Source organism: Excalfactoria chinensis, chromosome 3 (assembly GCF_039878825.1).
Source record: "Excalfactoria chinensis isolate bCotChi1 chromosome 3, bCotChi1.hap2, whole genome shotgun sequence".
Classification (NCBI taxonomy): Eukaryota; Metazoa; Chordata; class Aves; order Galliformes; family Phasianidae; genus Excalfactoria; species Excalfactoria chinensis.
The window spans coordinates 53,179,907-53,207,298 of NC_092827.1; the positions used below are offsets into that span (position 1 = coordinate 53,179,907).

A 27,392-nucleotide genomic window follows, 5' to 3' on the forward strand; every position below is an offset into this window, starting at 1 on the left:
CATGAGTGCAGCTCAGTAGATCTGGTTCTCCTGTGCAAACCATAGCATCAGTGACTTGTCAGCATCAGTGGAATCATGCATAACTGGTCAGGAGTGTCTCATGCATTTCTAGGACTGGAATCTGCTGATGCGAGTCACTCACATGAAGACACCTCAACACAGGGGAATGGTTGACCTCTCCGGAAACCTGGCTGGCCAAGCCGGTCTGTTGGGAGAGGCTAGCCAGAAAAAGGGCTTTGTAGAAGTGTCTGAGGTTTGGGTATATAGAAGGAAAAGTGGGTATGGGCAGCACAATTGAGCTTCAGATACTAGAAGAAAAGCAAATTAATGTGTAAAATACAAGCAAAAGCACTAAAAGCTAACACATATGTTGATTATCTATTTTCCATTGCAGACTTACACTGTCTAGCATCCAGTTCAGGTACCTTATTTCAGCACCTCCTGTCACAACCCCAGCAGACAAAGTCAGCACAGCACTCATGACACCAATGCTCTGGGTAGATTTCTTCTTTAAATTACTGCAGTAACCCTGGATCAGGTAATTTACTGCATCACTACAGTAGAATTTAGAGCCAATCCTGCAACATACTTGAAGGGGAACTCCTGAGCTCACATGGACAGTCGGACAGTCAGCTGACTATGAGCCAGCAGTGTGCCCAGGTGGCCAAGAAGGCCAATGGCATCCTGGCTTGTATCAGGAATGGGGTGGTGAACAGGACTAGGGAAGTCATCCCACCCCTGTACTTGGCATTGGTGAGGCCTCACCTCAAGTACTGTGTTCAGCTTTGGGCACTTTAGTACAAAAAGGACATGGAGGTACTGGAGCAGGTCCAGAGAAGGGCAACGAGGCTTGTGAAGGGCTTGGAAAATCAGCCCTACAAGGAGAGGCTAAGGAAGCAGGGGCTGTTTAATCTGGGGAAAAGGAGGCTGAGGGAAGACCTTACTGCTCTCTTCCAGTATCTGAAAGGTGCTTACAGTGAGAACAGGGCAGGCCTCTTCTCGCTGGTGACAGGGCAAGGGGAAACAGCCTCAAGATGTGCCAAGGTAAGTTTAGGTTTGACATTAGTTAAACACTTCTTTACAGAAAGGGTAGTTAAACACTGGATTAGGCTCCCCAGGGAGGTGGTTGAGTCACTGTCCCTGAATACGTTTGAGTCATTTTGATGTGGTACTCGGGGATATGATTTAGCAGAGGGTTGTTAGAGTTAGGGTACTACGATTAGGCTGCGGTTACACTTGATGATCTTTGAGGTCTTTTCCAACCTAAGTAATTCTATGATTCCCAGCTAACGAACAATAAGCATGTCAGCCTGGTGAGCATCCCATTCAATCTGCTGTGGAGCACAAAGCAGAGGCAGAATTAGGGCACCTAGTACTCCAAAAGTAGGAAGTCATCTTCCAATACAGAAGTACCACGTTACCCACATGCTTGTATCAAGCCCAATGCTCCTTGGAAAAAGTAATCTGAGTCAAACTTGCCTTGAAATCAAAAATGAACCCAGACAAACACTAACAAGTAAAAGGTGTTATTTCATCTCAGATAAACTCTTTAACAGTAACTAGTACATGGGTCTCTGACCATCCCCATGTCTGTATTAGACCTAGCACAGCTGATGCCCGGAGAGGCAAGTGAAATCCTGCAATACATTTCAGGTATGTGAAGGGAAAAGAATAATATTAGTATTCAGTAATACAAGGCTGATGGAAGCAAAACAGAGGATTCTTACAGAAGAAATCAGCAGAAGAGAGCAAGTAAATGGTAACAATAAAAGTTTGTATAGATGTTAGATAAACAAATGAGAGGGGAAAAATGTAGGCAATAGACATAGAAGAGGAGTGTGTAGGAACTAACACCAAACTGCATGGCAGTCTATCAATGATCTGAAGACAACTGGAGAAGGAAAAAAAGAGAAAGCTCAAGATTGAACAAAATACAATCTATCTTGGCCCAAGACAAAGGAATATGATGTTATCACACGATTCCAACCCCCAAAAATTAAGAAAAAATACCCTCAGCTTGATGCATGTAGGAGGAACTCGGGAATAGGCAGGAATAAAAAGATGACAACTAAACAAAGAACCATTTATTTAAAAATAACCTCAATATATTCAGGCTCACTGCATCTGTATCAATTCTAATGAAACAGGCTCCCTAGTACCAAGAATGTGAAATACTAAATAATCTCACACAACCTAAAACTTTATGTTAGAAAAATACTCAGAACTCAACTAAGGAATACATGAGGTTCTGCTGAAGGTTCTAACACATTCCAGGGCTGGTAAGACCTCCACTGATATTAATGTGTTTTAAAAACAATCCCCAAACACAATGAAAAGTCAAGGAAAACAACACAATCTGCAGCAACTCAGTACTTTCACACTTAGAAGCGTTGTCCAGTAGATATATGCGTTGTTGGGAAACTGTATTTATTATTTTCCTGTCAACATAGACAAAGCACTCCTTCAGCCTGAATGAGATCAAGAGAAATATAAATATATATGTATATATATATAAACACCCACACAAGTAAGTGATGTGATAATACCCGTGTGATTAGTTTGGTATACATTTTCATGTTACACGCTTTTTACTTTTATGTTTCTCTTACACATGAGACAAAGGAGTGATTAGATTATGCATTCTCTGAAGTCACAGACTGCTCAGGAAGAAAGCATTTGTGGGGATCACAGGCGTGCCAACAGAAGAGCTCAGAGAAGGAAAGGCAGTCCTAAGAAAAGCAAACAGCCAAGCTTCAGAGGCATTGGAATGAAATTCTTCCTACATTCTAAAGGAACCACAAAGCTTACTACAGCTCTGGAGCTGAGTTCATTAAAATCAAGCAAGGATATAGCTCACCCTGAAGACAGAAGTGGCAAGAGGAAAGTTAATAAAAGAAGAACTTCTGATTTATTTACTCTGTTTATTTCTGCATTATGAATGTAAAATTTTCTCTGATTTTTATTCTAATAAAATTTGACTATATGGTTACATATTTGCCCTCTTTGGGGAACTCAATTTGATAAGTATGCTTATAAGCGGGTCCACATCCAACCTTCAAAAACAACTGATGTTTTCCATCACAACAGTTGGAAGGATAGAAGCTCTGTTTAGCTCAATATCTTTGCCAGAAGCCAGCAGCCAATGTTGCAAGCATTGTAAGAATGGGGCAAATAAAGACCAGTCTTTCTCAATCAGCAATCCAGTGACACTTTAAGAAAATTCTTGAGTGAGCTAGAATTCTGAAGTGCAATAACTAAATTAGTGCTTAATATCATGTGAATAATTAGAACTGCTTTTCTTCATGTGTTGCTTCACATTCACTGTCACTGAACTTCAGCTTTCCCTTAACTGCTCAATTGCCTGGTACCATAATTCTTTCTACAACCCATTACAGTTGGCCCTTTACAGTCTTGACAAGCCTGCACATAGACAAATATCACCACCACATTGCTGACAAATCCTCTGAAAGGTCTAATTAAGAAAGAAAGCACAGAGCAATCATTTCACCAGCACATTTCACTACTGCTAACCTTGATACACTGCCAAACTGATTTTCTGTTGCAACACTTCAACAATTCAACTACTTCAAGGGAATAAACATTTTAACTCCAGTCATTTTGTCTCTTAAACGTCTTTGGTCAGGGACCTTTTCAAAAGCTTTCTGACATTCAAATACACAATCTCACAAAGAAAGACTTGGAAGATCTTGAAGTCTGACTTTACTCTACAGAACAGCTAGGTCAGCTCTTCCCTACTGCCAGATTTTATTCATATGTCTATGAAATTTATCTTTTATTTGTATTTTCAGCCCATTTTTCTACCAATATTATCGTCTCCCTTTCCTACTGTGACAACACCTACTAAAGTCAGAAGTCACGCACTATTAATAACAATGCTGTGTTTTTTAACTGGAGCTCCTTTAGAGCAAAAGACACCAACACATAGGTTTTTATAAGTCATTACTACTCGTTTTAATCAGCTTATTTTCTAGCCTTTTCTCCTAGCAACTTAAATCTAACTCAGGTCCTCAGACTTATCCCCTTAATGGAAGTCTTTCAAAAGATCATAGCAGGAAAGCTGCATCTTTCTCAACTTTTCCTTTCCTGATTTCACAGGATCCCTAGTTTGCTCCCTGTTGGCGAAGCATTTGAGAATGCTCAAGTCTGACTTCAGCAAGTATTTCTCAAACTTTCATGGAAACTGCTGTATAAAGGCTTACATTGCATTTGCCATAGTTCATGTTCTTTCAACTCGTTTCCTCACCACTTGAGCAAAAGCTGTCCTTTCAAAGGGCATCATTCCAATCCTTCTTCCTCTTGACAAAGCCACCTTCTAGGAGTTACTTTAAAACTTCTTTTAGTGAGTAGCATGCATTTTCTGGAAGCAATTTTCTTTGAGGTATCTTCCTGCTATCCAAAAGCTCTTCTGTTTAGTTGCTCTTTTCAGTTTTCTGTTAAGAAGCTTACTCACTGTTGCGTTGTTTTCTTTTTTTTTCCCCCCACAGGTTCTATCAGATGTGGAATGCCCCAAAGATGGGCAAAGCTAAACTAAAAGGCTAAGCCAGACAGAGACAATGTGTCTCGGTCCCTTAAGTAGGCAGAGCTCTGTCCACTAAGCTGATAAAAAGTCCAAAAGCGTTTCTAATCCAAAGATGTAGAATTACTTCTTACAACGTTGTTTTCAGCTCATGATTGAGAAATGCTAACTCCCTAGTCATACCGAAAATGCTGTAAACACAGAAAATCCCTATGCAGTGAGCACAGACTGAAAAATACATATGTAATATTTTAAGAGTATGAAGAACAACAGCTGGAATGCATAAAATGTGGATCTTCCCATGCTTCCAGACTTGGGAACAGAAGTATTGAAAGGCATGTAAAAAATGTGTTTATTTAAGTGTCTTTACTTACTCAGGAAAGTATTTCCATCATAAAGAGAAAATGTCATAAACAATACAGTATTTCAGAACTTAAGGCCCCAACTCTCATCTGAATGAAAGGTATAGAATACATTTACCATTTCTGGCTCTCACTACTCGTACCAAGAAACTGAACTGCTGCTCCTTCACTGCAGCGTTCAGTGTTTTCCCAGGAACAGAAAGACACTGTGAAGAAAAAAGCCCAAGGGCTTAGAGAGTCTCACAGGCCAGGTTTTCTAATAGCAAACACCAACATCTCTCAAAAATCGTACAAATGCTATTAAATAGGTTTGATCCAAAAAGGAGTACATTCTCAATAGTTCTTCTGCAAAGTAATCATAGCAAATCATATTCTGTTAAAAGATAAAATCTGCCTGAGAAGCTTCATCTAAAAGCCTTAGATTGTAACTACTGAGCTGGCAATACACTGTATGCTGTGCTGTCTTTCCTTAGGGATGGACTCACAGCTCAGGAATTTAAACTGCTCACTGCTACTTTTTGTGCTCTGCTCTGGAACATTTTAAAATAAACTCCAAGTTTAGCAAAAAAAACCCACTATTCTTCCTTATAGGATGAGAGTATTTACCAGTGATACAATGCTAAACTGCAGCACTTTGTCACAAGGATCTGTGCAGGCACATATTTGCATTCCTGATTTGCATGTCAATACTGCTAAAATTTTTCTGTGACACTAATTTGGGAATCATCCTGAAGGACAGGAGCAGAATTGATTTGGGAAACTGAAAACAATGTGAGCTTTTATTATACACTGTGCTTAGGAGTGCTGAAATCAAATAAATCTGCCTAGGCCACGTGGGAGGAAGGGAAAACTTTGTGATTGATAGCAGTTACAGAATGAATGAGCCAGTAGTGTACTATTACAAAAAGAATCCATGCTCTGTCCTGTGTGAAGGAGAGCTTCACTTGAAAAACAGCAGAAGTCTCTGTCTGGCACTCACAAGGCAGTGAGTTCATCTGCCTGGAGTTCAAGGGGGATTAGCAGAACCCCTGTTAACGCTGCATTCCCCTGTGATTTGCATTGCCCCATTTTGTTTTTGCAGACCATGCTACACTGAACATACTCACTTAACAAAAAGCATACTGTGCTGCTGCTTTGGACTTCACCACACGGTAAGAACTAAAATGGGAAAACTCTTACGCTAGTACCTGCCTTCCAGGTAATTCCAAGCAGTCTGTGCATGTAGGTGAGCTCCAGTACATTTTGACTGTATGTTAGAGAAGCTTTCATGAAATAGAAGAATTTACATGCACAATAAAGTAGACAAAAAACACCTATTAAGGAAATACTCTTAGCTGCAGCTGATAAATGAACACAGGTAGAATGCTCCCTCTCTCCAAGTTTTTCTCAGAATAAAAGTGGAAAATTAGCTCAGGCCATTCTCAACCATAGAGATTCATTTCAGCACTGAAAGTAAATTGCACAAAAGTAAAACAAAATGCTCCATGAAGTGCTTTTACTCCTGCATGTTCTACATGTCTCTGATGTACTTTCAGTCTTTTTGCATAAACAAGGGATTGCATCATGCCTCTCCACCCCCACCCAGAAGTTCCTAGAAGCACCACTTACAAAACCTTCCTCATAAGTCCAAGTAACAAGACAGTTATGCTATAGGAGGTGTAATGAAGGATTTTGCCTTCAGAAGTACTCTGTATAAACAACACTGGTGTGCTTCTGTGAATTAGGTTAAATTAACCGATGATCTGCCCCCACCTGCCCAGTGAGTGGTATTAAAGAGATCAGCCTTATTCACATTTGCATCTACCTCTGGATAACATTTACAATCTCATTTCTGTAGCAAATTATTTATAAAAGTTACTAGTTAACATCATCTGTGAACGAAGTGTGCCATTTTAGCCTTAAGGATAATCATGTTATGTCAGATTAGGAAGCGCATCTAGTCTAGCACCTCATCTCTACCACTGTCAACAACAATAACTAGGGAAGAAGAAATGGAGCAACTGCAGAGCCACGGGGAACATCTTTAAAGCTCCTAGAAATTCAACAGTCTAAAGAGTTTGAGTCATTCAGCTATATGGGGCCCATCACTCATAACAGGTCTCATCAAACCTATGTAGCAGTTATTTTAGTCCTTTTTTGAAACCAATATTTTTCACATCTGCAACACCTTATACCAATGAGATAAACGACTTAGCCTTTACATGGAAAACTACTTCCTTTAGCTTCTAAACTTGCTTGCTGATGAGGTAGAAGGACAGAAATTAAAAATGACTAATTATCATTAGTTCTTTCCTTCCCATTCGTAATCTTACATTACATCATAGTTCCCTTTGTTTCCCTTCTGAAGAGGACATACCTATTGTCTGCATCTGTATAGAAAAAAGAAAAACAACAGCCATGATGCTTCTGGCAATCCTCCTCATTCATCTTGTCTGTCTCTTTGACCAAATTACAAATTCATTTCTGAAACAAGATTAGCAGAGATGCGGGTGATAATGAAGATATGACACCACAGATTCATACAGCAAGTGACTTTTCTAGTTCTTCTATTTCTTCCTTCCTTATTAATTCCTAACAGCGTCTTTTCTATTTTATTTCTCCCATGCAGTTTTCAGAAATTTAATCACAATATCTCTAACATCTGTTATGCACCATAACTGACTAGAAAATGAGTATGGCCAACAGCATTTAATGCCTTTGAGTCTTTGCCCATTCATTTGTTTTTACTATCTGTCTAGTGACCGCACTACTAATACTGTTCACAATAAACCAATATGCTCAAGTGTTTTACTGCTCACAGGTTTCCAGGTAGCAAAGTGTTCTTTCCCAACAGGCACAAAAATAAATTCACCATCTCTAGCAAAGACACTTTAATAAACGTATGCATCCTATGTCTTAAGTGTGCATTGTTACTCTTTCTTTATTTGTTCTATCAAGCTAGGTTAAAAAATAGTCCCTTTAAAATTCAAAAATATTATTTATATTACAAAGCTTACGATCAATTTGAAAGAAATCCTTGAAAAACAACAACACGTATCACTGATTCTGTTCCTCTCTCTCTTTTATACCTTAGCAGTTTCCAGCTCTTTCTTTTAGAAAGGAAAAAGGGCTGAGGTTGGGGAGAGAGAGAGAGAAAGAGAACGCCCACCACCATCACTTTCTTCCTTCTGTTACTACAAAACTACAGTTAGGTTGCTTTTCCACTAGCTGCAAAGTCTTCAGAAATCAAACATGACCCATCTGGGTTTGGTCTGACCCCACCGATCTATAAATTGCAAGCCTGAGTTCTGCATGAAAGAAAAATCAGAGTCCATTCTACCACCTATAGCACCTAATCACACAGAGAACAGTTACTTCAGACAGCAATGGAGAAGGGCACAGCAAACACCACAAACCTGATCCAAATTAATTTGGAATATCCCTTGAGTTCCAGCAAATACGCTGCATAGAAAGGGCTACTTCACACAGAAAACAACATCTCAAATCTAGTGATGACTCCATTTGAAGTACGTAGAATTTAAACAACCAAGCCTCCAACAGAAACGAGCGCATATTGCTAATTCAGCGCATGGTGCTACCACTTTCAGCCATCACAATTCACAGAACTTGTATGAGTCTGTCCCTTTATTCAGAGCTCTCCGCCAGGTGGACTTACGCAATCCTCGCCCTGTGATATGGAGGCCTCAAATCCTTTGAAAAATGTAAACAGTCTTATTAGTAAGTGATCAAGGAGGAGGGACTTACCTCCGACAGAAAGAAAAGAAGTTCCAGCCAGGGATATGGTTTCAGACATGAGTTAGCTTACAAGTGTAAGCGTTGTGGCTAGCTACAAGGTCTCCATGGGTTCCAGGTCAATAATTACTATTTTTTTTTATTTTTATTTTTTAATTTTTTTACTTTAACTAAAATAAAATAAAATGTAGCACTCAGTAAAAACCTGGAATTTGACTTAGATTAACTTTTCCCCACAAGTTTTGATTTTGATCCAGCTTATAAATTAAGCTAGATTTTTGCAATTGCTAGCACAGCAGCTTGATTAGAACTAGCACATCTAACTCCCAACACACAGATCCACCCAGGCTGCTTTAATTTAGCTGAAGCCAATCACTCTTCTAGGTAGATCAAGCTTGAAATCAGATTCAGAATTCGAGATAGGACTGTTTTAGTCAAACAGAGCACAGCTCACATAGTTATCCCTCACGTTTCACACTTGTCAGAACTAAGAGTAGTATAGTGAGGCGAGCCAGTAAAGATGGAGTAGATGAATAGATCTAAGCCTTCTTCCGACTGACGAGGACAAAGCTTTATGCTGGCTGCGCTACCAAAAGAATTGAGGGTGAGTGCAAAGAATGTGTGTGTATAAAATGTTATTTCAGATTCTGGATTTTTCCATGCTCAAATTTCCCAAGAAGCAACTATTAACTTGCAAACTAACACTAAAAAAACCTCACTAGAAAATTCTACCTACCTGAAATTACTACTGCTCTCTCCACTACACCATATGCCAACAAAACAGCACTAACTGCCCAGCCTCACAAGTAACTGCACCGCGGCATCCCACAGCAGAAAACGGATATGACTCATCTGAGCCGAATTCTTAACATTTGACACGATGGCTGCTAATTGCTGCAAAACTAGATTAAACAGGTCTGATAAGCAAGTCTGCCTTTGGCTTTGTCAGTGGTAGCTCCAAGTAGCCTCCAACAGCCATGATTTCATTCTCATCCAACTCAGCTGCAGAGCAAAAAGGATAGCCTTGACTTACTGCTGCTCTCTATATGAATACACTAATTCAAACATTACCTCCAAAGGAAAGCACCCTTTAGCAAAAGCTGCTTTCATTTTGCTACAACACTGATTTTGAATTATTGCAGAAGAATCTAATATTGAACCACTCCATTTTTAAAACCTTTTCTCTTCTGATTTGATGTTAAAAGTTGCAAATGCTCATATATTTTTAACTGAACAGAAATTAATCATATCTAAATCAACCATCACACTTGAAGCAGACATGATCTAGTGGACAGCTCACAGGAAATCTGAGCGCTACCCTCATCTCTATCTGTAGTCTACTGCTAAACCTCAGGCAATCACAGAATCAGAGAATATCCTGAGTTGAAGGGGCCCCACAAGGGTCATCAAGTCCAACCCCTGGCTCCACAAAACACAACCCAAAATTCAAACTCTCTGAGCGTGCTGTCCAAATGCATCTTACACTCTGGCAGCTTGAGCTGTGACCAGTGCTCTGGGAAGGTGTGCCAGGCAAGTCTCTCTCTGTCACATTACTCTTTGTTCCTCTTGTTTCCCTATCCCTAAATCGACAAGCTTGCTGTTTGTCCCCTCTGAAGTGTCTTATTCATCTGCAGATACATTACCCACAACTACAAATGACCAGCACTGCAGCTGATGGAAGAAACCTTGAAATAAAATGCTCAGAACACCGTAAGTGTTGAACCTAATTCTGAAGTATTTATACACAGACATTCACCAACCTACCCCTACACTGCTGCCCTCAACGTTTAGGGAAAACACAAGAGGAAAAAAAAAAAAAAAAAAAAAAAAAAAAAAAAAAAAAAAAAGAGGCATTGTTCCAGAACAGTTTCTGCAACAAAATTATCACCATAATTTCATAATTTCAAACAAGGTTATGCATTCTAAAAGGTCTGACACCAGGGCATTTTTGAGTAAAAACAAGCAGCAAAAGAATAGAAAAAAGAGGGATGCAATCATTTTATTTGAGGGAAAAAAAACCAACAACCCAAGAATACTCAATGCAATAAAACAAACCAATCTAGACTAGATCTACTGTATCATAACATGCTGTAATTTTGACTACAAACCGATCTAACAGCTAGCTTACCATAATCATAGCAGACTGTAAATCCCAGGCTCACTCCTGAACCTAGGGGATATTACCAGACGGAGCTCATGAATCCAACAGTTCCAATTGCCAAATCAGTAGTCCTTAATCTAATCCTCCTTTATTCTATATAGTTTCAATACAAACATTCTCATCCTAATAATTTCTGGATTCGATTAATGTTCTAAATGACCTGGCACCAACCAACTGCAATAACCCAGAATGCAAGATCTAACTGCAAGATTCAACCTAAGCTTTGAACTCCATTCAAGTTCAACTGATGAACAAGTAAGATAACAGTCATTTAATGCAAAAAAAATAGATATATATTTTTCCCAGAACAGCTACTAACATGAAGCTACACATATGCAAGTCCGAATAATTGCCAATGAAACATAAATGTAGCTTTACACAAACTAGATAGACAACACAGCTGACAAAAAAATGCATCTTATTCTGCATCTGTAAAGTACTAATGTGAATTCTTCTGTGTCAACCTCCTCTTGAGCTTCTAAAAGATCAGAAAGAATCAATCAGGATTAAGAAACACTAGAAACCATGGGGGAATGACTGAATAAATAAGTGGCAGCCACAACCTACTGACACGCTCATTTTGATAACCAGTCTGTCCCTTCCAGGAATACACAGATTTCTCCAAAGATACCTGGATGCAAAGCCAGCATGTTAAACTACAGAATTTACAGACCAGTTTTGCCAGCATTGAGCTAATCATTCCAAATTAAGCTCTCAAAACATCTTTGTTAGCCCTACCTCCACAGTTCTCATTTTTCAGTCTCTTCATTTTCTGCACCAAAGGCTTGCCAATGTAACTAATTCCAACACCATATTGCTGCTCTGCACTACTAATCTGAAAAATATTTTATTTATCTTCTGTCAAGAGAGACAGAGAAGTGCTCTCAGTTCTGCTTTACATCTTTATTGAAAGTCCAAATATAGCAAAAAGGAAAATAGTTTTGTTTTGTTTTTTTTAACATCTTATTTGGTCAAGACCTCTTGTATGTTATGTGCAGGTATTAAGTGATTTATGATCTCTTCTGGAAATGACATAGACTTTACTTGCAATCTAATTCTAACAGAAGTTTTTTGGAACAATTACTTTCCAACAGACAGCACATTAACAGATTACGTGCCTGATGGCTACTGAGGCCTAAGATTACCAATGGCTGTTTACTGCCCATCATGTAAGAAGTACTGCAACAAGAAGAGTGATTTTTTTTAATTCAGATTGTCTGCTGAAATAATATATTCAGAGATGTAAAAGCTTTAACCCACCTTCATGGAATGCATACGGCATAGCAACTCTGCATGTCCTCAGCTGTCAATACAAACTTCCGATCTCCTGAAAGGTGTTGCATCTAACTAGAAAGCCAGTGAAAGAATGCTGATCAAACATGCTTTGGACTACACTTCTGCATGAGGACTCGCTGGTGTGAAACATTCTACATCTTTTCTTACATTCTCTGTGCCTCAGGTTGCTGCCTTCAGACTGGCTATCAGGATCGCTGCTGAGAGTACAACACTTCCCCCAGGCCAAAAGCATGCAGGAAGATTTCTAACAGCAGAGGCAACTGAATTCTTGTGTCCACAGATAGTCCAATTTGCTAACAAAGACAGAGCTATAGATTTCAGTTTGAGTGCCTGAACCTCTAAACTCTTAGCTGGTGGGACATCCTGAAGTTTTTCTTCCAACCTGGACCACAACGCAGACAAACTTTTCACTTGCCTGCAAACTGAAAGTTTCTGAAAAACATCAGGCTGAGCACACAAACAGCTAGCACCAGTCAACATGAAATACACACCTTTGCCACCCTAACTGGAAGAAGAAAGGATATGAGGCAACCCACAATGAGACAGGATCAAGAATAACAAGAAACCACACCTTCAGGCAATCTCAACTCAGGTTGCTGCAGTCCTGCTTTTGGCCTGTCCTCTGGAACTCATGCTGTAATGCAGTGAGTCAGGTCAGAGAACTTATCTGACTGAAAGTTAACCTAAAAGAAATAAGAGCTAGCTATCAGTCAGGTCAGCTCCCTTGACTCACTTTACCATGAAGTTCCGCGAGTGCCAAAAGCAACGCGAGGTGGAGGTGTGCTAATTCGGTTTTTTATTCGCTTAAGCAGCCATGGGATCGCACCTCTAAATGATAAGAGTATTTTGCCTCTTCTAACAGTCTAACTTGCAGACATTAAAGTCCATACAATTGAATTTTACAATAGTCTTCCTGTACTTAATGCAGCGAGTGAGAGGCAACAAAATCCTCTTAGGAGGATAATCACCTTTTCCAATATTGATGTGTATACCACAGTGATTGATGCCTTATTAGTATTTATTTCCTCATCAGCATTAAGGATTACTTGAAAATCTGCCATGTTAACCATGCATTTTAGTGCTGGCAGTCTGATACAGCTCTGCTGCAGAAGTACTGCTAGAGGTTACTACAGCAGTAGTTCTAAAGCAATAGTTTCAGTGCAGAATAAATCATTTCCTCTGAACTTAATTAAATCCTGAAGACGGGCACTTGCTGATTTGCAACTAGTCATAGCATAAACTGAAATCCACCAAGCAGGCTCGGGATGTCTGCCTACCAGGAATTTTTTCCATTGGAGCCATTCTTAAAGTGCTTGAACAGAGAGACAAAATATCAGGCTGTCAACCCAGATCATTCAAATCAGAGGCACAAACAGGCCAAAATGCAAGCAGTTAAGCAACAAAAAGGACTGGAAGTTTTCCAGTTACACACCCATCTAGCAGGGCGTGCTACAGAAGCTCTCGTTTTACTTTTAGTTCATTTTCCTATTGCTTTTTTTGCATTTTGGCCCTTTTGCATCAGTTGGAAAAGGAAAATCATGGGTTCTGGTAACAAAATTACTGGCAAGAATTCTTATTTTCTTCCTTCTTTTCATGGAACATTTTCGGAATATGTACTTTAACACTTTCTTCATTTTCCTCAAAATTGTCAAATACGCTCACGTGTGTTGAGGTATTTAAATCAAGTTAAAACTGCCTCACAATTAAAGAACTCCAGGAACTTCTGCTATTAAACCTCAAAGGGAAGAAAAAAGTGCAGCAGAGTAAAGCTTCGCTACAAGCCTCAGTGGCAACTACATCCAGTTAGTGAGATGCTGACAACTTACCAGCAAACAGAGAACTCTGCCATATGCTCCCAGCCTGGTCCTGCAGTAAGCTACTTTCCCAGCAGGACAGGGCTCCATTATGCAATCTTGACCCTAGACAGTGCTGCTCATATCAGGCCCACGAAAAGGAGAAAGGCTGTTTTGAATCTGTTGTACACATCACCACCTATAACTCATGTTGGTGGGTTCAGGAGTGGAAAGGTTCATGAATATGCTGTCCCCCTCTCTCTCTTCACTTACAGGGCTGGCAGCTGGATTCAACAATGTCACATGAAGTTCAGACTTCATGGGAGATGGTCTCGTGTGGCTGTAACAGGTGCTGCCTTGGCTCTGTGATACTGAGTGGAATAGGAACAGTCCTGTGCTCACTCTGATCCAGGGATAAGAAGTAATATAATCCCACATAAACAGACCAGAAATAGGTGATGCTGCAAGGTCCTAGTTACTCCTCAAAGATGACAGCACTGGCTGCATCAGCATGCTCTCAAGAGAAGAGTGATTCCTTAAAACCTTTGTTTTCCTTTCTTCCTCTCAGCAGAGCTGCAGCTTGAGGAAACGTATGGCCCCCTGTGAGGACTGAAATCCCTCAAGTTAAATAATAACCATCCTACTTTGTACAGCATAGAACCACAGAATCATTGAGGTTGGAAAAAGCCTCTAAGATCATCTAGTCCAACCACAAACAACCCATCAACACCACCACCATGCACATTAAACAATGTCAGTACCACATCTATGGGTTTCTTGAAGACATCCAGGGACAGTAACTCCACCACCTCTTTGGATGGGCCACTCCAATGCCTCACCACCCTGAGGAGAAATTCCTATGGACATCCAACATAAACCTCCCATGGTGCAACTCAAGGCCACACCAAGGCTGTAATTTTACAGGATTGTTCGAGAGTGTCACTTTTTTGTTTTGCATTGTGATCTTTCACGTGCTACCAACATGCAACACTCTACACCCAGAGTTATTACTCTTAGTCAATAAGTCTGAAAAAATCTCAATTTCAGTGACAACCCTGAGTAATATAAAAGGAATAAAATAAACTCCAGCAGAAATACAATGAAACCTCCAGGCTTTTCCAGTTATACAGTCTCTAAATAAATGAATTAATAAATAAATGTTTATGAAGCTCTGTTCCTCTCTTTAAAAAGCGTACACTCAGCAGTTGTGGAATGCAAAGTGACATGGTCTTTTCACTACAATAATGTCGGCTTGAAACAAATTCATTCAATATTAGTATGCTATTTATCAATAAATTTTATCTTAAATTAGTGTCATCACCATAGACTAAAGCAAGCAGTTACTACACATCAGTCTGCATGGATATGCAGGGTCACAGAAAACACCTGTAAGAGACTGCATGATAAAAGACTTCAGGTAACTTACAAAGTATATTTACTACCTATGAATTACCAATGGGGTTCAGCTTTGCAGAAAACAAAGGAAATAACAAATAAACAGGACTTCAGTTTATTTACACAGGTAGCAAACGCTTACTTTCCACTTAAAGCAATCAGTACAGTATCATTATTTATTTATTTGCAATTGCACTTGACCCAGGAATTCTGATGGTATTTTAACTGAACAAATTCCACTCCAAAGGAGATTTGGAAGAACTCCCAGTTCTTCACACCAGCCACTTAGCAGAAACTTCCTATTCCCAACTGTGAACTGGAAGACAAGGTTACGTTCAAGAAGCAAACAGCTTCTGCCCTTCCCTACAGATGCCACATGTCACTTTCATTGATTGCACAAGCTGCAAAGAACAAGAGAAGACGGAACATAATGCACAACTAAAACCCTGGATGTTTTCAGCATGCCACGCTATTGTGAACACATGGAAGCAGAACCACTGGTGAGAACTCACACATCCAGATTAAAGTCAGTCCATTTTCATATGAATCATCTGTAAGGTTACTGCTGGAAGGCTGAGAAGCTTTATCTTAGAAACTGCACTGAAAGGCAGCAATAAAACAAGAAAATAAGCCATGCATCCAGCACAAATATATTTCCCCCCACAGATATTCTCCTGAAGGGAAAGGACAGCACCATCATGCTTTTGAAAGTGTGTGTAGCTATACAAATTGTACTGAAAGCGGAGAAGTGGAAATAGGAACTTTTCACCTACACGTCTTTCTGTAGTGGAGTTAAAGCACTTGGCTCCTGTGTCAGCACAAGTGAGTACATTTATCCCAAGCATGGGAGTCACGGTTCAGAATCACAAATGAATTCTTAACAGCTGATCCTTTGCTTTTGGTTCATCATGATGTCTTCCTAGACCATATCACAGAGCTTTCTGCGTTAGTGTCAGACAATTGACTTGAGCACTCCTGCAGCTCACAGAACACAATTCTGTCAGAAGCGCATCAAGTGCATGGGGAGGTGATGGAAGACAATGAATTCCTGCATCTTTAAACTTCACAGACTATAGGTTTCATTCTGCAGGCCCTAGTGAGCCAGAAAGCAACACTGTATTTGTTTCAGGCAGGTACTTCATAAAGAGGGAAAAGATCATACAAAGCTCCATGCAAGAGCTGCATGTAACCCTTGTAAAGACATTGCTGAATAGCTCTCTTCAGCACTAACAGCAACATCTGGCTACTCACCCAAAGCATGCTCTGCAAGAGACATCCACCAGTGCCATCAGCAAGGAAGCCCCCAGAGCGATTCATTTGCTTTATTGCAATAAGAGAGAAACGCAGAGCCAAATTTTTACACAGTATCTAGTTCTTAAATCAAAGCATGTTTCTTGTAGGATTTGAAAGAGTGCCAATTCTCAGTGGCCAGTCTGTGGGAAATCTCTAAGCCCCATGCTGCACCTAAGCGTATCCTAAAGGTTATTCATTAAGGCAGACATGATTCAGAACAGAATCCAGCTCTGGCATGCCACTGTCAGTAGTTGATCAGCAGCTCTTGATAACTGAAAGGAGGGTTATATCCATTCCAATCAAAGGAATAAATTCAGTTCCTGGAGGGGGGAAAAAAAAAAAGGGAATATATACTAAAAAGCAACAGTCTTTTTTTTTTTTTTGTATGTCAAACTTAGCCTGAGATTCATTTTCTCCTGGAATACAAACAATTTCAAGCTTCTCACAGATATTTACCTGTCAGTGATTACCGGAAGATTCCCCGGTTATCAGAACTGATCATACTATCAGCTGCCATACACATTCTGCTGCGCAAGATGACTTCACTGACTGCTTTTGTATCTCTCTTTCTAGTAAACATTATTTCTGATATATATCTAAAACAATACTTTATTATTTCTCAGTAATTATTATTTCTGAACAAATATATATTTGCATTCATGATCAAGGGATATGAGCCAAGCAAAGACCAAAGTTAAGAACTATAGATTTAGGAAAGCAAACTTCCACCTGTTCAAGGAACTGATGAATGCAATCCTGTGGGAAACTGCCTTCAAGGACATAGTAACTAAAAAACATTGGCTTCAAGGATGCCCTTTATCAAGCACAAGAGCTCTTTATCCCCAAGAGCAAGAAATAAGGCAAGAAAAGCAGGAGAGCAATATGGTTGTATAAACATCTCCCAGCCAAAACAAAGAACATGAAGAAAATACATAGGCAGTGGAAGCAGGGATACATGTCCTGCAAACAAAATAGGAATGCTGCTGAGACATGTAGGGATGGGATCATGACAACCAAGGCACAGCTAGAAACTGAAATAAACAAATTTGACAGATGGTCTGTAAGTTGGAGAAGCAATTGGTTGGATGGCAACATCCAAACAGTTACAATATTCAAATGAAAGTCAGTATCCCTCAAGGGTCATGGGCCAACATCTTCATTAATGACAGATGATGAACTGGAGCACACTCTCAGCACATTTGCAGATGGACAGCTGAGAAAATGGACCTCACAAAGTAAAGCAAGTACAAGTGCAATGTTCTCTACCCGGACCAGAGTAATCCCCAATTAAATCCCCCAAATGTACAGGCTGAATACAAATTTAATTGAAAGCAGCACTGCAGAAAACGCATTGAGACTGGTGGATCAAAAATTGGACATGAAGCAACAGTATGCAATCACAGCTCAGAAGGCAAATTCTGTCCTGGGCTCCTTGAAAACTGAACTATTGCCAGCAAACAAAGGAAGGTGACTCTCTCCACCATCTTCATCCTTGTGAGATCTCACCTGGAGTATGCATCCAGCCCTGTGGTCCCAAGTACAAGAAAGACACTGATTTCTTATACTAAGTCCAGAGGAGAGACAAGGAAACAATCTGAAGGTTGAAAGACTTCTCCTATGAGAAGCAGCTGAGAGAGAGTTGGGGTTGTTTATTCTGCAAGCAAGACAGCTAATGGAAGACCTTATCATCACATTTCAGTACTTAAGGGGGAAAGACCTTTGAACGATTTTTCACTGAGACCTGTAGTGATGGGACAAGAGGTAATAGTTCCAAATTGACAAAGGCTAGATTTAGATGGGGTGTTACCATAAGGGTGGTTAGGCACTGGAACAGGTTGAGGCTGCCCAAAGAGGTTGTATATGCCTCAGCATTAAGGGTGTTCAAAGCTAGTTTGGATGGGGTGTAGTGTAAGGTGTCTCTATTCCTGGGACGGTCCTGAGTGTGGGAGGAGCAGGTTATGACACATAGGAAATGACACTAAAGAACTTTAAAGGTCCCTTTAACACAAATCGTTCTACAATTCTATAATTCTTTACTGTAGAAACTGATAAAAAAGAGAAGTCAAATTCTTAGCACGGCTGTGGTAGATTCAGAAGCCATTTCTGTATGACACATCCTGTTCAGAGCTACAGAAATGCAGACTGTAGGAGAAGGGGAATTAGAAAAGAAAATAAAGAAAAAAAAAAAATCAGCTTCCTTCTTTTTCTCTCAAAAAGCATTTCCCTAGCTTCATTCAGCCTTTTTTCCACCAGGGAATATACTTTCATTATGTCCTCTGTTATGATGTCTCATCACAAGCTTTTAAGAGACGCTAACAATTTCATAGCCTGCATTTCTCCTGACACTTTAATACACAGCACCACAGTATTTGAAAACTAGTGCTATTAGTCTGATGCACTTAACAGAAAGTAGCATTTCAACAGCCATTAACTTGTAATAACCCAGCAAAAGCTTGAACATCAACTAAGTGCAAGAGCACACTCTTAATATTATTTACATTACAGATGCCCTTGGAAATTCCCAGCCATGTCAGGGTTTCTGTGCCCAGGACCCCCGTATCAGATGTACTGCAAGCCTCCCAGCCTGCAGAAAGGCCTGAGGAAGCTCCCACTGTACAACAAAGCTACAATTTGCTGTGGCAGACCAGTCGCAGAGCTTGATACAGGTCTCAAGGCCCACACACATCCACTCCATACACACCCTTTACCTAGCATGTTCCATCTACTTCAAACAGAAGCTGATGGGCTACTAGTCTTCCAACCACCTACTGACAGGTAGCCAGATGGAGATAATGTTTACAGTACCAATGCTGGAGTCCAGTTACGAAATTTGCAGCTGGTCCAGCAATTGAAATGTTGTGAATACACTGTTTTATATCCTGTATTTTCTTCAAAGATTCAGAAACTCTCCAGTAGTACTAACTATGAACAGACAAAATATACTTTTATCTGTCTTCTTTTTAACACAGTTCACATTCTGGAGCTTCAGAATGAAATACTGTTTTATGCTGAAGACATGCCAACACATCTGACTTCACATTCCAGTGCTTCCTCCTAACAGAGCCTGGAGCTCAATATCCAGAGTCAAAAGGAGCTTTACGATCCACTCTTCTCCAAACCCCATGACTGTGCCAACACAGACTATACATTTTGACACAAAGATTCTGTACTTGTAATCCATCACAAGACAGGATATATCTATCCTGAGAGTATGCCTATAATCATCAACCTGATTCTGCACATCCTCAGCATTACTAATCTGCATTTCTTCCTCCAACTCATCACTTGCAACACAGCGCTGCTGAAATGCAAAGTTCTTTCAGCATGAATTCTGCTGACAGCAGTACCAGATGTTTATGTTTTCTTAGTAGTCACCCTCAACTCTGAAGAATAATGCGCAAAGCTAATTTCATCAGCTTTCATAATGAGAATCATCATTCCAAACAGGGACTTCCCAGACGCGATGCTGCAGATAGAGTTGTGGTTATTCAGCAGCACTGAGGGGAGTGTCCAAACAGCAAGCAATGTGACGGATGCAAGTGCTGAATAATCAGAGGATGAACACACAGCATTTGAAGCGTCTGATGAAACTCAGAGAAGTGAAACAACAACAAAAAAAATAATAGTCAGGAAGTACAGCAAGTAACTTGTGGAAGAAACTAATTGTTTCATGACATGAAATAGAATACAACTTACAGTGAGTCTCTGTCTCTCAGTGGCACCACTTTTCCAGCTCCTTCAAAGAGTTTGCATGCTAGCAAGCTGGCTCCTTCTTATGTTTTTATTTTTAATTGGAGAAAATATTTAAGTCAACTGCTCAAAACATGAATGCTTGTTTTGAAAAGAATACCTCTTCTAAAAGGAGTGTTTGCATCAGTGTGTAACAATCACAGAACACCCAGGAAACGTATGTAAAGCCATAAACCACTTTAAAAACAGCATTAAAAACAACATAATGGAATCTAGAGTACCTAAAGGAAAAACAGCCCTCCACTGCTTTACCTCATTTCTGTGTGCCTGAACATTTGTAAACATTTACAATTCCTACAAATTCCTAGCCCAAGCCTGCATGAATTCTGAAAGCAATGACACTGAGTTCCAGAAATAACAATAATCAGCTAAATCCATTTGCTGTTATTTGATGAACTCTGTTTTAGTTAATCATTGCTATTGCAGCAAATTATCTCAGTATCCCTATATAACAGTGTCAGTATAAATCACGTAACAAGATCTACTGATCCACGAAACCTGGGCTTAAGAAGGTGAAGAAAAAGAAATGCCCTTGTATAGCACAACATTATAGACACAAGGAGATAACTGTGAGACGAGTCAAGTTGCTTAGCTTGAAAGCCATCTTAAAACAAGTGACCACAGAGATCAGACAATACAGATTCTCGTCAGTCTAGGGACTGTACACAGAATTCAAAATGCTAGATACTGCAATTCTGACAAATCACCCCCAAAGAACTAATTTTACATCTTCACTCTGTAGCCTAAACATACAGATTAGACATGCAAGAGGAGCACACACCTGAAAATACTGAACAAATGGTCTCTCTAAGCATGCACAGAAGCAAGTCAAAGCAAATTTCTTAAAAAGAAAGAAAGAAAAAAGTACAAATTACCTCAAAATAAGACAAGTTCCCAATAAAAATAAATAAAATCATCCTAATTTCAAGTTTCCTAAAAAGACATGGTAGAAAAAGACAAATTGCTTATGTAAACTCAAAGAAACTTTAAGTAGTTCATATTCATTTATGGCTCAGTTTTCAAAATTAACTGAGTAATAGATAATAAAAGACAACAGGATATGCAGACCGTGTCGCTACAATGGAGAAAAAACATTCAACAACAATCAGTAATGTTCATAAACATTCGGAACACAGCGTAGTGGATGGTTTCTCTGCTATATGCTGGTGCAGCTCCAATCAACTCCATAAGCGTTCTTGAATTGTTCAGAAATTGAACTGAACTTAAGAGAGACACGCAATTCAGCTTCAATCCTATTGCAGCAGCTCAATACAACTTACAGCTTGGGGGGGGAGGGGCAGGAGGGAAGTTTCCACTTTAAGGAGGAAACCAGCTCTTGAGTCAGCTGGCCAACCCCAGACACACCAAGTACTGACAGAAATTGGACTAAATTTTCCCTTTCTCCCTTACTATCGCTGAGAAGAGGAAATGTATGACATGTTCCAACAGTTACTACGGTTGATTCAACATTTGCTTCTCAAGAGGTAGGGTTTTTTGCGTGTGTTTTGTTTCTTTTTAAAGCACAATTTCTTTGCAGTTGTGTAAGGCAAAATGCTATAATAGAGTCATTCTTAATATCTGTTGCTCAAATGGTTCAAATACACATAGCTAGGACCTACTCACTGGTCACATACATTGCTAATTATGTCTCAGCATTTAAGCACCATCAGTTGACTGAAGCCAGCAGAAGAAGATTATTAGCTGGCTAATCCAAATTTAGAGGGGATGATGAGTATTTACATCTCAGATTACATTTTATTTAATGCTTCCTGAAGTTCTCTTTGAAGCAGTGAAAGGCATGAAGTGAGCCTCTGCCAGAGATCACCAGGAGTTCAGACTACATTACACAAAGTACAAACAAGACATAGAAGAAGGGAAGGCCTGATGATGGATAGAGATGTCACACCACACCTATGACCTCCATCCTCCTCCCGCAAAGCACAGTTGGTTCGTACACATCACAAGACTTGAGAGATTTGTTCTTCTACCTCAATAAACACGGCAATAAGCCTGACTTTCCAAATCTCCATCCAATCATATCATTCCTTTCTCGCATGACTTCACTGGCCTTTACACTGAGTCGGGTAAAACTTGGTACCTTGAGTAAAACCAACCGACCGTTACCTAAACTGAAAGTATTTTTACTGCTAAATTCTTATTTGATATTCAGCTATGCTGAGCTACTTTAATACACCACATTTTCTTTAAATAGTGGAGTGTGCAGACATTCTTTATAAATGCTTCCCCCCACACAGCCCAGTTAAGGCAATGAAAACAACTAAACCAAACTGAAATAATTACACTCCTCACAACCATTTTATTTTGTTCCCTACTCCGGCTCTTCATTTATGCTTTTTACTTTACAGAGCTTCTATGCTGTAAGGCTGTTCCGTTCCTAGCCTAGGAACTTTTTTATTATTAATTTTTTTTGCTAGCTCTAAGTTTCTGGAGAACAATTAGTTCTTAAATATGTATGTTGTGACAAGCATGAAAGCTCATAGATCCTTCTAAACACCAGCTCCAGCTCACAGCTCCAGCACAGCATTAGTTTTGGATCACAGCTTGGACAGGACAGAACGCAGTGGGAAGAGATGCAAACTCTTACATCCTGTGCTTAGTCCAGGAGCTGTATGCATCCTGGTTTTTCACATTTACAGCTTCGCTACAAATGTAGAAGAGTAGAGCAAGGTAATTTTCCTGTTTTGCAATAGTATCATTATATTGCCATAAGCAAACAGTACTGAACGAACAAGTAAAGTTCTCGCCTTCAGAGAGTTTACTCGAAAGCCATTGAAAGAAACAGATCTATGACATAAGTATGCAGCTATGTAGCACTATACGCCAGACGCCTACTGCCAGAAGGAAAAGGGGCCCACTTTGAGTCCAAGCTCCATCACAAGAAAAGCCTCTGTGCGCTACCAAGACTCCGCCTATTGTGCGGCTTGGGCTAGAGATTAACAGAGGAGGTACAGAAATATCACAGATCATTTAGCTCTGTGAGCCTCACTGTGATACAGCTCCAGAGACAGATGGAACAAGAACTGGGTGAGACTCTCAGGTTTCACCTGTCCTGTATCTCATTTGTACGTGGTGAGGATCTATACTAAAGCTCTATGTGCCTCCTATCTCCAACTGTGACACAGCTCCTCTGACCCTTGAGGGCTTCACCTCACCAGACATTGTTGTGTAAGAGCTACAAAGTAAGATGTGACTTTGTGCTTTGAAGCCATCCACCTCCTGGACCTGAACAGCAGCTTAGAAGGCAAAGCTTTCAGTGTTCCAGGGAAATGGCAGGCTTGTACATGTTCATGCTGGGCAGTCCTGTGTGCACAGGGCCTGAGTGCAGGTACTTCTATTTTGCTCTCCTCCAGAGGAGATGACAAAGCTGCAGCACCAGCCAGAATTTTTTAAATGCTCATTAGCCAGAGTGTTTCATATACACAGAAGTACAGCACAAAATAAGCTTAAAATTACAGGTCAAGTCAAATACTTGCTTGTATTTTATTTTTGTAATGGCAAAAGGACATTAATGTAGTTTTAGTCTTATGAAATCTTTACTAAAGTAGCAAGCTTATATATATATATTTATATACATAAATTCTACACTTATCCCATATCTACCTACTAATTACAAAATTTCAAAGCAAGAGGAAGTTTTGAGCTCGTTTCTAAACATGGGCTCAGGTGGATCACAACACAGCAGCTCAGATCGCAGTGCTTTCAGACGAGGCTGTTACCACGTTACTGCTGTGAAAGCAGGCAGGGCCGTGGACACGGCGCGGGGCACTCACGCTAATCTATCATCCATCCTAAGTATTTTATTGCAGCCAATATCCGAAGCGCAAACTTCCCAGCACGGAGGGGAAGCGGAACTAACCCCTGTGCCACCAGCACGGCTGCCGAGCTGCACATCCTATCTGCTTCTCCGAGCTCCCGGGGCCTCGCAGATCACACCTGCTTCACCGTTTCTGCAAAAACGGGCATCCCGGCACTCTACCACGGTGAAGCTCATTTCTGACCTGCGGGTACAAGCCACCAGTGCCGGCAGCGCCAACAGCCGCACGCTGACAGCTTTCTCTCCTAAACGGGGTCAGCGGGGGACAGAAAGAGGATCTGACACACTTTTGCTTCCCGACGTGAGAACCGCAGGGCGCTGCTCAGCCCCGGCGCTGCGGGGCACAGCGAGGGGGCAGCGCCCGGTGCAGCTCGCCCGGACCGAGCCTCTCTCGCCGGAGGGCGGCGCGGAGCCGCGCCTCGGCCCGGCCGGAGCTGCGCGGACGACCAGGCAAGCGGTGAGGCGATAAGCCCCAGCAGGAAGGGCGCGGCGGCGCGGTCTCACCTGCGTTGTAGAAGCGGTCCAGCACAGCCGTCTCGCCGAAGTCCAGCTTGCCGAAGTGCAGCGTCTCCAGCGTGGCTCCCACCACCTCGCACGCCTCACGTAGGCTCTGCAGGGCGCCGCTCTCCGCCGCCAACAGCGGTCCCTGGCTCGCCTCGTTGATCACGTAGGTGACGGCCGTCCGCCGCCCGGCGCCCTTGGCCCGCGCTGCGATGCCCGCGCCGGGGCAAGCGACGGCCGCGTCCTCGCCCCACGGCGGGGCCACCTCGGGCTGGAAGCTGCGACCGCCGTCGGCTCCTTGCGCCCGCCGGCCGAGCCCCTCCTCGCCGCCGCCCGGAGGGCCGGGCACCGCGAAGCTGATGGTCCCCTCGCCGCTGTCGTTCATTCCTGCGGAGCCGCCACCGCGGCGAGTCCCGGGTTCTGTTCTAGAGGCCGGGGTCAGGCGGCTGCCATGCCGCGTCTTTCCACCTCAAGCGATCTCCGCACGCTGTCGCCGAGCTGCCGGAGAGGAGCGGCGGTCGGGCTGGGGCGAGGCGCTGCCCCACGGAGCCTAACACCGGCGGCAGGGGGCGAGGAGACGAACGTAGCCTCCCGCGGCGCCCGCCGCCCGCACCATGGCACGCCGCTCCCTTCTCCCCCGCACCTGTATGGACCACCTGGCGAACAGCCCCTCCTGCTCCGCGCCGCCGGTAGCTCGCTCTCCCTCCGGCCGCCGGGTCCGACTCCCTCGCGGGCAGGAACCACTTGTGGGACTGCTCTCAAGCGCCCCCGATTTAGACGAGCGACAGCTGCGCTGCTCTACTCGCGGCTCTGGCGGGGGCGGCCCCGCACCGCGCTCCTCCTTCCGGGCCCGCCTCCGGCCAGAAATAAGGCAGCAGCGGCCGCCGGGCTGTGCGCTGGGATGGAAAGTCGGGTGTGTGAGGACAGCCCCGCTGGGACCCCCGAGAACGGGTGGGAACTGCTGCCGTCTGGTTCTCGGCCCGCAGCGGAGATGGAGCAAAGACTGGCGGAACCCCGCGTTGCTCTGTTTAATGGTCTCGGAAAAGCCGACCGGCTCTGTCTTCTGGCGTGCTGCGGGCAGCGCTCTGAGCCGGGGGTACCGGTTAGTCGGCAGCCACTGGGATGGAACGGGTCTTGACTTGCCTGAGATTTTAAAGCGTGCTTTCACCAGCAGATAAGTTTTGATCCAGACGAACCTGTTTATGAATAAAACGAAGTGATGGGCAACGACCTCATCTTGTGTCCCTGCAAACTGATGGGGATTTTGCTGTTTAGCTAGGGACTATTTTTGTTGCTTCTTGCTCAAGGACACGGTGACTGGATCTTTAAGATCCCTTCTAAGCTAAGCTATTCTATGACCTTAGAGACAGGGACTCTGCCACTTCCCTGAACAGCTTGTTCCAATGCTTGACCATTGTCTCTGTGAAGGAATATTTCCCCAGCATCCAGTCTAAACATCCCCCGGTGCAACTTGAGATGGTTTCCTCATGTTCTATCACTTTTCAGCTGAGAAAAAAGACTGACACTTTCCTCTCTGCAACATGGAGCAACGTAGCACTGTGCATTATTAATGTTTGTGTCATATCAATAGGTCCATCTGTTTTATCTATTATAGTGGATCTTGTTGGGGGTAAATCAACTTGCTGGCATGGCTCCTGTTCCTGTATCATTTATTTCCATTACTTCTGTAGGACGAGGATAAGTTCTGGAATAGTTAGGAGAAATTAGTCACCGCGGTACCTTTGGGAGCTCTGTTTGCGTCGATAGGTTCCCATTTTCAGTGAGATATGCCTGGCATTTGCTTCTGCTGATAAGGAATGGGTAAATGGGGTGGGAAGATGACGAGCAAACGAAAGACTAATTTAAAGGGGGAAGTTAATATTTGCTAATCTGCAATATACAGTAGGTCATTGTTTCTTGCTGTGGTCAGAACGACAATGAATGTTTTCCTAAATAAAGTAGTTTTCCACAAAATGCAGAATCGGTGTTAATCCATTCAGCATTGCTCTTACATCACCTTACAGGAAGCAAGAACAATATGCCTCTGTTGTTCCCTAGAACAGCCCATGTTTGTCAAGCACAGAAGGAAGTCAGAAGGAGACGGAAGAAGCATGCTATTCTACTTAGTGCTATGACTCGTGAGGCCCGTTTCATTATTAGTGCCATGTCCATTCCAAACACAAGACAGCTCTTCTGTAGATTTGGCTGGATGCGATGTTGGACCCTAAAAAGAAATGAAAAAAAAAAAGTAATAAAAAAGGAAAGATAATCTGGAATAACACACACAAATCTCCCGCATACCTTGTTCTCTTGTTTCTCAAGCCATGTAGAATTCACATCTCTAGCACCAGATGGTTTACACACGATCACAGTTCAGTATCACCCTGTTCCTGTTGTGCTTTTTCTAATGACAAAAACTTGCAGCAAGCAGTGTTAGCTGCAAATCTGTTGAAATAATTCCGTCTCTTCCTTGTAGGTTTTCACAGCTATACATCACTGTCCTTTGGCTTTAACCATCATTAGAATTCTAACAGCCAGGAATTCTTCATTCTTATTAGTTGAAAATGCAATTTGTGTTGGGTGACAAACACCGTGTGACAGACGCTAAAGACTTGATTAAGCCACTCAAAATGAGATCCAAGACTAAAAGAGGTAGTTTCATTTTAAGCATTCTGATTTAGAGATATGAAATTTGAAGCATTTATGTCCAAATTATATATATATATACATATATATA

General features: G+C 41.7%; 1 protein-coding gene across 2 annotated transcripts in view; it reads right to left on the reverse strand.

Annotated features, from left to right (window-relative positions):
- MAP3K5 (mitogen-activated protein kinase kinase kinase 5) overlaps positions 1 to 25,465 on the reverse strand; it is a 90,879-nt gene extending 65,414 nt beyond the window's left edge. Inside the window, exon 1 of one of the 2 annotated variants that reach the window (XM_072333159.1) lies at positions 24,659 to 25,465. In XM_072333159.1, the coding sequence (XP_072189260.1) occupies positions 24,659 to 25,040 (382 nt within the window). In that variant the 5' untranslated portion in view covers positions 25,041 to 25,465. The remainder of the gene's footprint in view (positions 1 to 24,658) is intronic. The other variant, XM_072333160.1, reaches the window with a different exon arrangement.
- Between the last annotated feature and the right edge of the window lie 1,927 nt (positions 25,466 to 27,392).